A 15183-nucleotide genomic window follows, 5' to 3' on the forward strand; every position below is an offset into this window, starting at 1 on the left:
TGAGCCTGGAAGGCAGAGTTTGCAGTGAGCTGAGATAGTGTTACTGCACTCCAGTCCGGGTGACAAGTGAGACCTTGTCTCCAAAAGAAAAACAAAAAGAAAACCTCTAGTAGGGCCGTGAGAAGAGGAAATGGCGGGGGGGTGGACCCCTAGATTCACCACCAAGGCTCTATTGGCTAGTGGAGCTGTGAGAAAGGCGCTGCCACCTCCAAACTCTGGAATGGTAGAGCCACAAGCAGCTTGCATCCTGAGCTGCCCAAGGCCTTGGGACCCCTCACCCCTTGTACCAGCATGCCCTGGATGCCAGACATGGAGTAAAAGGAGATAATTTGGGAGTTTTAAGATTTAAAGACTGCTCTGCTAGGATTCAGACTTGTAGGCCAGGCATGGTGGCTCACGTCTATAGTCCCAACACTTTGGGAGGCTGAGACAGGCAGATCACCTGAGGTCGGGAGTTTGAGACCAGCCTGACCGACATGGAGAAACCCTGTCTCTATTAAAAATACAAAATCAGCCAGCCGTGGTGGCACATGCCTGTAATCCCAGCTACTAGGGAGGCTGAGGCAGTAGAATTGCTCGAACCCAGGACACAGAGGTTGCGGTGAGCCAAGATCAGGCCACTGCACTCCAGCCTGGGCAATAAGAGCAAAACTCTGTTTCAAAAAACAAACACACACAGAAAACCAAAAACCAAACATAAGCCAAACCAGACTGTGTGGGGCCTACTGCACCTTTCTTTTGGCCTTTCTCCCTTTTGGAATGGAAATTTTACCCAATGCCTGTACCATCACTGTATCCTGTGAGTAAATAACTTGTTTTTGATCTCACCGGCTCATAGGTGGAAGAAACTCATCTTCAGATGAAACTCTGGACTTATAGACTTGGGACTTTTGAGTTAATGCTGAAACAAGACTGGACTTTGGGGGACTACTGCGAAGGCACAACTGAATCTTGAAATGTGAGAAAGACATGAGATTTGGGGGACTGGGGGTGCAATGGTATGCTTTGGATGTTTGCCCCCTCCAAATTTCATGTTGAAAAGTGATTTGCAATGTTGGAGGTGAGGTCTGGTAAGGTGATTAAATCATGGGGGCAGATCCCTCATGAATGGCTTAGCATGGTAACTCTTAGTGATAAGTGAGTTCTCTCAAGATTTGTTTGTTTAAAAGAGCGTGGCACCTCCCCCTACCACTTGCTCCAACTTCCAAATGAGATGCCGGCTCCCCCTTTGTCTTCTGCCATGACTGGAAGTTTCCTGAGGCTTTCACCAGAAGCAGATGCTGGCGCCATGCTTCTTGTACCGTCTGCAGAACCACGAACCAATTAAACCTATTTTCCATAAATTACCCAGCCTCAAGTATTTCTTTATAGCAACGCAAAAAAAAAGAAAAAAATCCTAATACAGAAAGTATTTCACTGTCTGGCTTCCATGATGCCTCAATTCTAAAGTTAAATATTCAGGGTTAAGTAGAATAAAAACTTTCACAATCCTACATGTCCCACAAACACCTCAAATTAGTAAAAAGAATAATAAATCAGAGCTACAATAAAACTGTTAGGGGATAAACTTTCTACAAAATCATGTTTTAAAAAATAATGTGTCTAGAACAAAACATGGGATTATTTCAACTACCAACTGTTCCCCAAGCATTACTGCGTTGGCCATTTACAGTATATTTACATGACTTCTCTAATTCTTTCCTGACATGAAAAAAATTCACCATTTCTTTGGCATCTCAACCCTGCCCCCACAAAAAGACTAAAATACAAACAAAAAATTGGAGAAAAAGTGCAGAGCCTCTTTGGCTAGTAGTGAGATAGTGCACCCAGTTTTGCTGTTGTATTAAAAATAATTTTAAAATAACATATTAAGCAATAGTTTATATAAAAACTTATACTCAAAAAGCCATGCTTTACTTAAAAATGCCCTTCTTAGGGCACATACCACTTTAAACAAACAAAAGGCACATCTTGTAATGTTAACCCAGATTGTGACCACAGGCTGGTTGAGGCTTTAAAAAAAAAATCCGGGTTTAGGAAGAGAGAGCTTCAACCTCTTCCCAAGTGTGCCTGAGTCGTAAACATATACGAAGTAAACCCAGACTAGGCTAATATCAAAGAATGCTGAGAGACGCGACTTATACGAAATAAATTCAGACTAGGCTAATATCAAAGAACGCTGAGACGCGACTTGGATTTTTAAATGTTTGGAAACAGTCAAGAAGCGGGTACACCTGAAACAGACACTGCATGCATCCTGGATAAACTGACGCGGCACACTCCTCCATTCTGTTAAGTTTCCGTTTCACATCTCCAGTCAAATCAGGGTTCATAACGCCCTCCCTTAAAACAGACTCAGGTTCGAAACCGAGACAGTGCTGGGCTCACATTTAACTTTCTTTCAGAGTTCACTTTTTTCATTTTTAACTACTTTCTCAAGTAGCAACAGCTTTCACCGCTGTTTGCCAGGGAGGGAAACTTTTTGGCAAATGTAAAAATATTTTTAAGCATTCAAATACTTACAGGTCTCGCCTTAATAACTTCAGTCTTAACAGACTGCACTAAGACCTTACAATAACTTCAAAAGGCAAAAGATGTGTCATGAAACGGACAAAATTAGAACATCCACTTAGCAACTTCAAAGGTGCACACACGGAGTTAAAAAAAAAATCAAATCCAAGACCTACAAACTTCCCGTCAAACGATGAAATGTTAACGAGCATTCAGAGCGGGCGAGAAGTCGGCTGCACTCCAATACATCACTACTACGGTAACAAATACTTTAAAAACCGGAATTCACAAAGTCAATTCTACGCCATCGCTCAGCACAAAAGCAGATAAATTGTGCACACGTTCTCGCTGAAAATTACTCCGACTTTACGCCTCTAAACACGAAAAGAGCAAGAAAACTTGTTTCCTGGGGGAAAAAAACAAAAAAACTTCGGTCTGAAAAATCCATCACTTGGGACGCGACTCCCCCCACCTTTTTCCTCCTCTTCCTCCTCGTCGTCGTCCTCGTCTTCTTCCTCCTCGCTCTCTTCTCTGGGACCAGGCATTTCGGGTTCTTTCTCGGATGCGGGCTGGGCGGGGGTTCCCTCTCCCTCCGCAGCAGGGGCCGTGGCGGACATGCTGTGAACCTTCGTACGGGGAGAAAGCCGGACGTCTCTGTCCCCCTACTCCTGCGGGTAGGACCCGGCGGCCACCCTGAAGGATGCGACCCTTCCCGCGGGACACCTGCCCTGAAAGTTGCCTCCTCCCGTAGCGCTCAGTCCCCAGGGGCGGCTTCCCTCCCGCTACGCCCGCCGCCGTCCAGGGATTCCCGAGGCGGGAAACCGCGCCCGCTGCCCACGCGCGCGCGCGCGCGCCCGCCCGGCCTGCGGTGTTCCCGGCCCGGCCCGGCCCGAGCTGCCGGCCCTCCACGTCCCCTCCCCCGCCCCAGGCCGCCGTCCAAATGGCCGCGTCCCTCCCCCGTCGGCCGCGGCAGGGGCAACCGGGCCTCTGGTGTCCCGACGCAGCCCTCACCGCGGATCCCGGCCGCCACGGGCCTGGCACGCGAGGGCACGAGGAGGTTCTGGGAGGCGGCGGCGGCCGACGCCGAGGAGAAGGCGCGCGGGCCGCTGTCTGGCGTGACGCTCGCTGCCGCGCGCTCGGCTCCCCAGAATCAACAAGATTTTCAAAATGGCGGTTCGGGAAGGAGAGCGGGAATGCGGCGACCAATCAGGGCCGCGAGCTGGGAGTTGGCGGGCGCGGGGCGGGGGAGGCGGGGTGGCCGGGCGCCTCCACGGGAAGCCCGGGCGGGCGGGACCGCGAGGGGTCGCCTCGGCCGCGGGCGGAGGGATGCGCTCTCGGGGCTCTTCCCGGCTGCGCCTGGCGTGCGGTCGGCGCTCGGGCCCCGGAGTGCTTGCGGGCTGTGTCCCGCGGGGCGGGCGGGAGCGGGAGGCGAGGCGGCCTGGCAGCGCGGAACGGAAGGACGCTAGGGGGCCTGCGTGTTTATTGTCTTCACCGTCGCTTCCCGGAAAAGATGATGAGCAGTCCCGGGCGCGGAGGGGCGCGGCGGGCATCGGTAAAGAAGTTGAGAGATCCCTGAAGTCGCTATCTACAGTGTTTCTCCGAGGCGGAGGGGTATTAATCAGCCGTCTCATCAATGCCCCAGAAATCGTGCTGGGTGATAGATAATTTCCAAATCTGCTGTATTTCTGAGGACCCCATCGCTTGTAAGGTCTACCGTAAGGAAAAAGATCCTACCTGCCACGTTAAAGGTTCACATAGCCAACCACATAGATTTACACCCCTGTAAATATAAGGGGAATGGCTCCCTCCCACCCCATTCCTTCCCCTCTCCTCCTTCACACACTGTTCTATAGTAGAGGTAATTTGGCCGGTCCAGACCCTTCTACCTGAGTTCTAGGCCATCTATGCAAATGTTTTTACACATTCAACACTGCAGACACTCAAAGAAGTATCTTCCCTGCTCAGTGCTGCCTTCTTTTGTATGTGATTTCATTTTCTCCCAAATCTTCAACCACTAGCTCACCCAAAGGATCCTTGTACTCAGTGGACTTAATGGAAATGTGATCAGTGAAATTTGCTAGGACTCCCGGTTGCAGGACAAAAATTTGACATTTCCTTTGAATCTTCCCTTTTCCCTTTGTTCCCCTTCCAAAACATACACAAATAGTGTCATTTCTACCCTCAAATTGTATACCATTTTTCCCACTATTGATTCCACTCAAATCCTATCCAAACTCTACAGCTCGTCTCTCCTTGTTGCCTGAAATGTGGTTGGGAGTGGGGGGTTGTGTTTCAGCCCTATTTGTGTTACAACTCTTTCAGTCCTACCATTTGGCAGTCCCTGAGTTCTGGTCCTGTGTCCAGGAAGAATGAGGCACGCAAACGACTGGAGGGTGAGCAAGGTGGACAGGAGCTTCACCGAGTGACAGAACAGTTCTCAGGAGACCTGAAGTGGGTTGCGCCTTTCTGCAGGGGGGTTGTCCCGACTAGTGTCCTGCCCTCAGTGGAGAGGAGACCCGAAGTGGACAGCTGCTTTCTGTAGGCAGGTCGTCCTGACAAGTTGAGGAGACCAAACCGGGTAACTCCTTTCTGCAGCTGGTAGTCCTGACCTCTGGCTGAGTCTGGGTTTTTTTTTTTTTGTTTTTTTTTTTGAGACGGAGTCTCTCTCTGTCGCCCAGGCTGGAGTGCAGTGGCCGGATCTCAGCTCACTGCAAGCTCTGCCTCCGGGGTTTATGCCATTCTCCTGCCTCAGCCTCCCGAGTAGCTGGGACTACAGGCACCTGCCACCTCGCCCGGGTAGTTTTTTCGTATTTTTTAGTAGAGACGGGGTTTCACCGTGTTAGCCAGGATGGTCTCGATCTCCTGACCTCGTGATCCGCCCGTCTTGGCCTCCCAAAGTGCTGGGATTACAGGCTTGAGCCACCGCACCCGGCGAGTCTGGGGTTTTTATGGACCCAGAAGGGACCCAGAGCGTGTGCTGATTGGTCCATGGGTGGGCCCAGAAAAGGCACCATAAGTTCTCGCTCTGGGCTGCTTGCAGACTCTGCCTGGAATTAGCCACCGGGTCCCCCAGGCTTCAGGCCATCCCTGGCTTGAAGATGGGCAGGGACCTATCCCTTTCCTCCCAGGAAGGTGGCTGCCTGCCAGCATCAACATGTCACCCGTGGCGCCCAGGCTGTTTGTGCCGAGGGGTACCTGCAGGCCCACGCCGAGCCACCCTCAGCCCCACCAGCCTCTTTCTTGCACCCGTCGGTGCCCAAAGTCCAGAGGCGGCCGAGGCGGCAGGGGGCTGGTGTGTCAGTGCTGCCGTGAACACATGCACACCCAGCTGGGTTGCAGCAGTGCCCATGCTGGGCCACAACTTTGCTCTGCCATGGAGTGGGCCCTGGGAGTGGGTGGAGGGTAGATACCTGGCATCAGGCACATTTTTTTTTTTTTTTTTTTTTTTTTTTTTGAGACAGGATCTCACTCTGTCACCCAGGCTGGAATGCAGTGGTGTGATCTTGGCTCACTGCAACCTCAGGAGCAGGTACTTTTAAGTCTGCAGGGGCAGAGGCTTCCTGGGCCCCCAAGATTGCAGGGATGCCTGGGTCCAGAGCTGTGGCTGGACAACTGCAGCTGTGCCCAGGAACATGGGTCTCCTGCCTTGCCAACTTGATAGGGGACGGGGCTCTTGTGTGTTCCTGGGCCCTGCTGGCTCTGAGGAGTGTTCAGCTCTGGCTACGCCTTCCACGCTGCAGTTGGCATCCCCTCAGTGGCTGCTCCAGATAGGCTGCCACTGCCATCAAGACAATGAGCAAGTGAATATATATTCTATGACGATTAGTGATAGCAGTAAAGCAAGTTAAAGAAGATAGGAAGTACCAGTAGGGTGGATGGGATTTTGTTTTACATATTCAACAATTAAGCAACGTCTTATTAATAAGATGACATTTGAAAAGATCCTAAGAAAATGAGAGCTCTGAAGACCGACTAGGTTATTCCAAAGAATTCTCTAAAGTTTTGGATGTGGGGCACGAGAGTCAGCTAGAAGTCAATGATGACCTTGGGGTTTTTGGTTCAACAACTGTAAGGACAAAAGTAGCTATTCGTTAAAAGGAGAAAGACCTCGCGGGTGGGGGTGGGCAGGATGGTTTTAGAGGGGAAAGTGGAGGAGGTGGGAATGAGTTGTTTTGTTTTAGACATGTTAGTTTTGAATGAGTTGTTTTGTTTTAGACATGTTAGTTAGAATTTAAAATGCAGATTCAGGAGTGGCTGTTGGATTTGAGAGTCTGGCATTCAGCAGAAGAAACTCTAGCTCAAGAAATAAATGTAGCAGTTGTCAACATGTAGATGGTATTTAAAGCCCTGAAACTGAATGAAATCACTAATAGTGAACATAGGTAGGGATGAGATGTTCAAAATCGTACCTTGGCGCTCTCTGGTGTTCAGAGGTTCAAGAGTAAGAGGGGAACCAGCAAAGGAGAAGAGAAGAGCAACTGTAGCCAGTGAAGTGGGAAGAGAATTACATGAAAATTGTGTCCCGGAAGCCAAGTGACAAAGGCGTGTTTTTGAAGGAGAATGATCCACTGAGTCACATGCTCATAAAAGGTCGGGTAAGACGAGAACTGATAACTGACCATTGGATGTTCCAATGTTGTTTTATCAGTGGCATGGACTATTCTGCGGGGTGGTGAGTAGAAAGGTGCCAGGAGTGGGAATAACAGAGAGACAGGTAGGCAAAGAATGGATTCAGACACTCTTTCCAGGAATGTTGCTGTACAGGAGAACAAAGAAGGAGCAGTAGTTCAAAGGGAGTTTGGTTTTGAAGAAAGGAGACACATGTTTGTCTGATGATGGGAATGAATTAGTGGAGAAGGGAACACTGATGGTACAAGAGAAGGAGGAGACAGTAGCCGAAGCCAATCTATAGTAGGTAGGTCAGGTTGGGTTCTCTGTAAGCAGAAGCTGAAACAGAATTTGGGACACCAGGTGTTTATTAGAGGTGAAGAACTGTGAAGGGAAGGGGGAAGAAGCAAGATTTGGCAGAGGAAGAGGTCAAACTGCAAAGCTGGCTTGACAGAGCTTCAGACAGCTACGAGGGGAGCTCTGGAGGGAGTGCTGCTCTTCAGGGTATCCTGAGTGGCTGAACTTTTATATCCCCATACTGCTTAGTCACTGCATGCAGGCAGCCCCAGGAAGGTGTGACCTCGACTGAAGTGATTCCACTTTAGTGGCTGTGGCAGATCCTGAAGGAGTTGACAGATGGAGGCTGCCTGCTAACTCTGAGGTCTGCAGCTGGGCAGCAGATTCTTCCTTGAAGAGGCATCTGGGTGACACATCTCCATGTCTGCCACAGGAGATGAGAGGACATGGGATCTAGTGCACAAGTAGAAGAGTTGTCCTTAAAAAGGACAACAGAAAGCTGTTCCATTGTAACAAGAGGAAAGACAGTGGACTTGAGTACCCATGCAGGGCAGGAGTTGGCAGATGTAAGTGGGAGTTTTTGAAGTTTTTATTCCTTTAAGTTTCTCAGTAAAATCCAGGGCAATATTATTGACAGTGAGTGAGTGTGAGAGAGCCTGTTGAAGGTTTTTGGACAGAGGAAATGTGAAGTGATCATGTAGAAGAATGGGAGATGGATGCATTAGGGAATGTTTTAGGCTTGCCATGTAGCTGCAAGGACTCTCTGGGATCAGTGACTATAAAGTGAGAGTGAGACCAGTCAGCATTATTGTTTTTCTCCAGCCATATTCAGCTACCTGGGAGTAAGTACGAAGATGGCAACAACAACATCCAAAAAATGCATTTAACCAGATGGGGATTTTGCTAGGCAAGTAAGAAGGAAGGAGAAAAGGGTAAGTGAGTTGAGGATACACACAGGACAAGGAAGGTAGTGATGGACTACAGAATCTGAGCTGAATAAGGAGGGAAGTAAAGACATGAGAAGGGTGAAGCTTAGTGAGAAGGGTATAGAACCAATCAGTAATAACTTTATTTCTGTTTATTACATTTATCACTACCAGAAAATTTTATTTATTTATTTTTGTTTATTTATTTACTACCAGACATATATATGGAGAAACCTCGTTTCTACTAAAAATACAAAATTAGCCGGGCATGGTGGTACATGCCTATAATCCCAGCTACTCGGGAGGCTGAGGCAGGAGAAGCGCTTGAACCCGGGAGACAGAGGTTGCAGTGAGCCGAGATTGCACCATTGCACTCCAGCCTAGGAGACAAGAGCAAAACTCCATCTCAAAAAAAAAAAAAAAAAAAAAAAAAAAAGTCTGGTAATATCAAGTCAGTAAACTAACGTGGCTTGAATAAGCCGATGACCAGATTCTTTTTAAACCTGGTTACACAAATGTAAACTCCCCGAGGCTGCAGAGACTCTGTCTTGTTCTTCACTGTATTCTCAGCACCCAAAGCAGTACCTACCACATAGTAAGTATTTTGCTGAATGAATGAATGCCAGCCAAAATAAACCCTTACTGTGAAGATCCAGAATATTTTTTGGTTAATGTGATGAGAAAGTATATTAGGATAAAACGGGCTATTTCAATGGCCTAACTGCCAAGTTTTTTTCTTGCTCTATAAATCTCTGTCAGTTCAGGCAATTCTCCAGGGCTTCCGTTCATGTGGTTTACTCATTGCTCTAGGCTACTTTGATCTTGTAGATCTACTATCTTAACACATGTCCATCGTGTTCATGGTGGTAGGGGAAGAGAGCAGGAGGAGAACCCATACCTGCTGTTCTGTGGTTCTGCTCATTGGTCAGCTCAGTCATATGATCCCACCTAACCACAAAGAATTTAGACAATATAGGGCACACAGGAAGTAGCTGATGAGTATTGCTGTCTCTGACACAGAAGGGCTAATTGCAACCATATCTGGGACAATTGGGATGAACAGAGGATGTGCCTGAGAATATGTTGGTTTTATTTTGGCAATTATGAAAACCCTGGTTCTTAAAACACTTCCCTCCTTTTGCCTGTGAGAAGTTTTTATATAAACTGCACACACATACGGATCTTTCTCATGCACATAATCTATCTCTTACATACACAGATCAATTTTTCCCAAAATGTAAGTTTCGGCTGGGCGCGGTGGCTCAAGCCTGTAATCCCAGCACTTTGGGAGGCCGAGGCGGGTGGATCACGAGGTCAGGAGATCGAGACCATCCTGGCTAACATGGTGAAACCCCGTCTCTACTAAAAATACAAAAAACTAGCCGGGCGAGGTGGCGGGCGCCTGTAGTCCCAGCTACTCGGAGGCTGAGGCAGGAGAATGGCGTAAACCCGGGAGGCGGAGCTTGCAGTGAGCCGAGATCACGCCCCTGCACTCCAGCCTGGGTGACACAGCGAGACTCCGTCTCAAAAAAAAAAAAAAAAAAAAATGTAAGTTTCAAGGGCAGAGGCCCTGTGCTTCCTTTTATTATTCCCTCCTGGTACTTGGCATAGTGCCTGACACATAGTAAATACTTTTAAAATATTTGTTTAATTAAAGTGCACTCCCTTTTGGTTCTTAGACAGTGGCATGAGTTTGTTGTCTGGATGCTATTTAAAGACCATCCAGGCTGGGTGCATTGGCTCACGCCTGTAATCCCAGCACTTTGGGACGCCGAGGCGGGCGGATCACCTAAGGTTGGAAGTTCGAGACCAGGCTGACCAACATGGAGAAACCTCATTTCTATTAAAAATACAAAATTAGCCGGGCGTGGTGGTGCATGCCTGTAATCCAAGCTACTCGGGAGGCTTAGGCAGGAGAATTGCTTGAATCCGGGAGGCAGAGTTTGCAGTGAGCCGAGATTGCACCATTGCACTTTAGCCTGGGAGACAAGAGCGAAACTCCATCTCAAAAGAAAAAAAAAGGTCCAGTGATACCAAGTCAGTAAACTAACATGGCTTGAATAAGCTGATGACCAGATTCTTTTTTAAACCTGGTTATAAATATAAATATACTGACACATTTGGTTCTTCTAAAAACAAGATATCATACTCTATTTTGGTGGAGTGAGTTAGCCAAAGCGTACAGTGTAGCTATTTAAGATTGGGTTTGAAAAATATCTGAATGCAATAATATCCAGTCAGTTGATAATAAAGTAGATATTGTGGCTCGACTATGGTCAGGGAGGACCCTCAAGGTAAGCAGTTGGAGGAGGTAAGGGAAATGGTGGTGAGGCTTAGAAAACTTGGAGAACAAAGGATGAATGGCTAGCAAACTTTTGCTCCTAGTAACTAATTTTGCTCTAACTTTAAGAGTATTATTTGTAACACATTTCTTTAGTATATCTTATCAACTGTTCCATGGAATGAGAATAAAGGAATAGAGAAGCATAGATCCTTGGTATTATTGCCCTTATTTGCTGTTAAAAAACAAAACAAAACAGGGAAGTCATCTCTATAGGAGGGGGATTTTCTGCTAAGATTCAATACCCAGGTTATATTTAATGCCCTTGGCCAAATCATAACATCAGAGTCAGAAAAATGATTTCTACTACAAGTTGGCTAGGTATCAACATTGTCCCAAGACTGTCAAAATGGGGTGTCATTTTCGAAAATAGATATGTGTAACTCTAAAATATTTCTATAAATCTTATTTTTTCTATTTTTAAATTTTCTTTCTGTCTTCATTTTTTTTTTTGGTTTGTTTCGTTTTGTTTTTAGAGGGAGTCTCACTCTGTTGCCCAGGCTGGAGTATAGCAGTGCGATCTTGGCTCACTGCAACCTCTGCCTCCTGGGTTCAAGTGTTTCGCCTGCTTTGGCCTCCCAGGTAGCTGAGATGACAGACATGTGCCACCACGCCCAGCTAATTTTTGTAGTTTTAGTTAGAGATGGGGTTTTACCATGTTAGTCAGGCTAGTCTCCATCTCCTGACCTCAAGTGATCTGCCTGCCTCGGCCTTCCAAAGTGCTGGGATTACAGGCGTGAGCCACCGTGCCTGGCGAAATCTTATTTTTTAATCTGGACTTTAATAAGTAAAACATTTCTTGTTATAACTCATTCTAATTCATTGAGGGCCCAAATAGAACAAAACAGTGAAGAAAGATTGAATTCACTCTGGCTGACTGCTTGAGCTGGAACATCAGTCCTCTCCTGCCCTTGGTGCTCCTGGTTCTCAGGCCTTCAGACCAAGGCTGGAATCTATACCATTGGCTCTCTGGCTCTCAGGCCTTTGAACTACACCCAGCTTTCCTGAGTCTTCAGCTAAAATAAAAAGAGGAGAGAATAAATAGAAATGAAAAAAAAATACAAAGGAAATTGAGAAAAACCAAATTGAAATGATAGACAGAAGGTAGCAAATCATCTGAAAGAATACTATGAATTGAGTGATCGAGGGGTGAGATGTTTGGCTGTCTTGCTCTTGCTCTGCCCTCCTAAGGCCAGCCAGCCTTTCCCTCTTCCTTTCTTCTTGGCCTATTTGCTCTGACTCCGGTGGGAGGATCCATCAGGAGAGCCCTGCTACCTCCTAGCACCCTAGCCCGAGCACTCTAGCCTTCCATTAAGTCTTCTGAGTACAGCCCACCGTGGTTACAGCGAGGTAGCTCAGCTCCCAGGGACAGCCATAGCTGCCTAGACCTTAGTGAATCGAGAGAGCATGGCCTAGTGGAAGGAAGTAGCATGAACATTGGTTTGTAAAAACGTTTACATTATTTTTTTAAAAGCTAGTCAAGTGAAGCAATGACAATGGAGAAGGAACAAAGAGATCTGCAACTGGTTGTGATTAATTAGTTATAAACAACAATGCACTTGGACTAACCTAGCGTGGACTTTGACTTCAGACAGACGGGTGCAAATTGAGGAAGACTATAAAATGATTAGAGTGAGGGATAATAGAAATAGCTGGACACAGTGGCTCACTCATTTACTTTGGAAGGCCAAGGCGGGCGGATCACTGGAGGTCAGGAGTTCGAGACCACCCTGGCCAACATGGTGAAATCTCATCTCTACTAAAAATACAAAAATTAGCTGGGTGTGGTGGTGGGTACCTGTAATTCCAGCTACTTAGGAGGCTGAGGCAGGAGAATCACTTGAACCCGGGAGGCAGAGGTTGCAGTGAGATGAGATAGTGCCACTGCACTCCAGCCTGGGCAACAGAGTGAGACTCCATCTCAAATAAACAAGAAAAGAAAATAACTCTCTCAAAAGGAGAGGGAGAAGAGGCAGGAGTGTGCTGGTTTGCTTTTACATGGTAGGAAATTGGGGATATATATCAATATACCTCCTGTGTGTCAATTTCCCTTTAATTTATTCCACTACTCAGTTACAAATCAACATTCTTTTATCTTTGAACTGTGTGAGATAGCGTCACTGTATAAATATTTAATTTTAAAAAGCCATTTTCTCTCTAAATTCTATTTACCAATATGTTTCTCAGTTGTTTACCACCAGTGACCCTCCTCCCTCCACACTTCTCTTCCCTTCCAGGAAAGCTTGTCTCTTAGGAACTTGTCATGGGACTGAATTTAGATTCCACAAAGGTATGAGGATCTCTACATTGGTATTGATTGATTGATTTTTGAGACTGGGTCTCAATCTGTCACTCAGGCTGGAGTACAGTGGCATGATCATGGCTCACTGCAGCTTTGACCTCTCTGGCTCAAAGGAGCCTCCTGCCTCAGCCTCCTGAGTACCTGGGGCCACAAACACATGCCACCATGCCCAGCTAACGTTTTATCTTTTGTAGAGATGAGGTATCCCTATTTGCCCAGGCTGATCGGTCTTGAATTCCTGGGCTCAAGTGATCTTCCCACCTCACCCTATCAAAGTGCTGGGATTATAGGCAGGGGTCACTGCACCTGGCCTGGTACTCATTGATTAAGTGTCCTTTACAGAGATACTCTTCCTGATTTATCCTCTTTCCTCTCATCCCTACCTCCCATCCTCATTAGTTCACTGCCTGCAGCCAGAAGTCTTTAAAAAAAAAAAAAAAAGATCTCATTATTATGTTGTCTATAACACTTAAATGCCTCCCCATCGTCTGTAGGATCAAGTGTAATTTTTCAGTTTTTTTTTTTTTAGAGACAGGGTCTTTCTCTGTCACCCAGGCTGGAGCATAGGGTGCGATCATAGCTCACTGCAGCCTCGACCTCCTGGGCTCAAGAGATCCTCCTGCCTCAGCCTCCTGAGTAGCTAGGACTACAGGCTCATGGCACCACACCTGGCTAAGTTTTCAATTTTTTTTTTTGTAGAGATAGGGTCTCTCTATGTTGTCCAGGCTGTTTTGAACTGGCCTCAAGCAATCTTCCCACCTCTGCCTCCTAAGGCAGCCTCCAAAGTTCATGGTGTGAAACACTGTGCCTGGCCTAAAGTATAATTTTTGTTTTTATTTTTTGATTTAAGAAAAATATTTAAAAATTTTCAGTAGCTTTTGGGCTACAAGGGATTATTGTTACATGGGTGAATTGTATAGTGGTGAAGTCTGAGATTGCAGTGCACCTGTCACCTGAGTAGTGTACATTGTTACCAATATGCAATTTTTCATTCCTGACCCTCCTCCCATCCTCCCCTGTTCTGGGTTTCCAATATCCATGAGTACCCCTCTATATGCATTTGTATATCCATAGCTTAGCTCCCATTTGTAAGTGAGAACCCATGGTATTTGATTTTCCATTTCTGAGTTACTTTACTTACAGTAACGGCCTCCAGCTCCATCCAAGTTCCTGCAGAAGACATTATTTCCTTCTGTTTTTAATGACTGAGTAGTGGTCCTTGGTGTATATGTACCACATTTTCTTTATCCTGAAGTACAATTTTTAAAACATGGCCTAGACGACTCTACATGATCTGACTTCTGTTCATCTCTCTAGCCTTGTCTCTACATTGTTCCTCCCAGTCTCCCTGACTCCCACCCCAAAGAAAAGATCCTCCAGACATAGTGAATGGCCATGTTCCTTCTTACCTTTGGCTTTCTCTCCATGTTGGTGATCCTACTGGAAAACCCTTCTCCTATTTTCCTGTTCTGGGCCAAATTACCCTCACTCTTCAGGTCTCATTTATACTGCCCCAGATGTGTCATCCTCCACGAGAGCATATACTTTTAACAGCCTGTTTTCTTGTCTACACCCTCCCTCCCAATTGGCTTGATGGGAGCAGGAATGTTGTCTTTCTGATAGCTGTTCCATCCTCAGCACCCAGTATTTATTGAATGCTTGCTAGTGTGAGACTGGCAAACATTTATTCTGACAGAAGAAAAAAGAATGCCAGGCCAGGCGCAGTAGCTCATGCCTGTAATCCCAGCACTTCAGGAGGGCAAGGTGGGAGGATCATTTGAGCCCAGGAGTTTAAGATCAGCAAGGCCGACATGACGAAACCCTCTTTTTACAAAAAAATGCACAAATCAGCTGGACATGGTGATGCGTGCCTATAGTCCCAGCTACTCTGAGGTTGAGGCAGGAGGATTGCTTGAGCTCAAGGTCGAGGCTGCAGTGAGCCATGATAGCACCACTGTACTCTAGCCTGGGTGTCAGAGCGAGGCCTCGTCTCAAAGAAAAAAAAAGAATGCCAGCTTAGTCTTTGGCTGACCTCCCTCCTCCTCCCCCTTCACCTCTTCTTACATCAGCTAAGCTGGTTCTTTCAATTGTAGTAACTTGACTGGTGAGTTTATCTTCTGATATCTGCCTTCTATCTAATAGACAAACCTGACAGTTTTTAGTAAGTGCCCATTTTTCAGCCTTCAGATGAGAAACTT

General features: G+C 46.7%; 1 protein-coding gene across 1 annotated transcript in view; it reads right to left on the reverse strand.

Moving 5' to 3' along the window:
- DEK (DEK proto-oncogene) overlaps positions 1-3368 on the reverse strand; it is a 39293-nt gene extending 35925 nt beyond the window's left edge. The window contains exon 1 of the mRNA XM_050788671.1: positions 2984-3368. Coding sequence (XP_050644628.1) covers positions 2984-3128 — 145 coding nt within the window. The 5' untranslated portion in view covers positions 3129-3368. The remainder of the gene's footprint in view (positions 1-2983) is intronic.
- Positions 3369-15183: the final 11815 nt, after the last annotated feature.

Source organism: Macaca thibetana, chromosome 4 (genome assembly GCF_024542745.1).
Source record: "Macaca thibetana thibetana isolate TM-01 chromosome 4, ASM2454274v1, whole genome shotgun sequence".
In the NCBI taxonomy this organism is placed as follows: Eukaryota; Metazoa; Chordata; class Mammalia; order Primates; family Cercopithecidae; genus Macaca; species Macaca thibetana.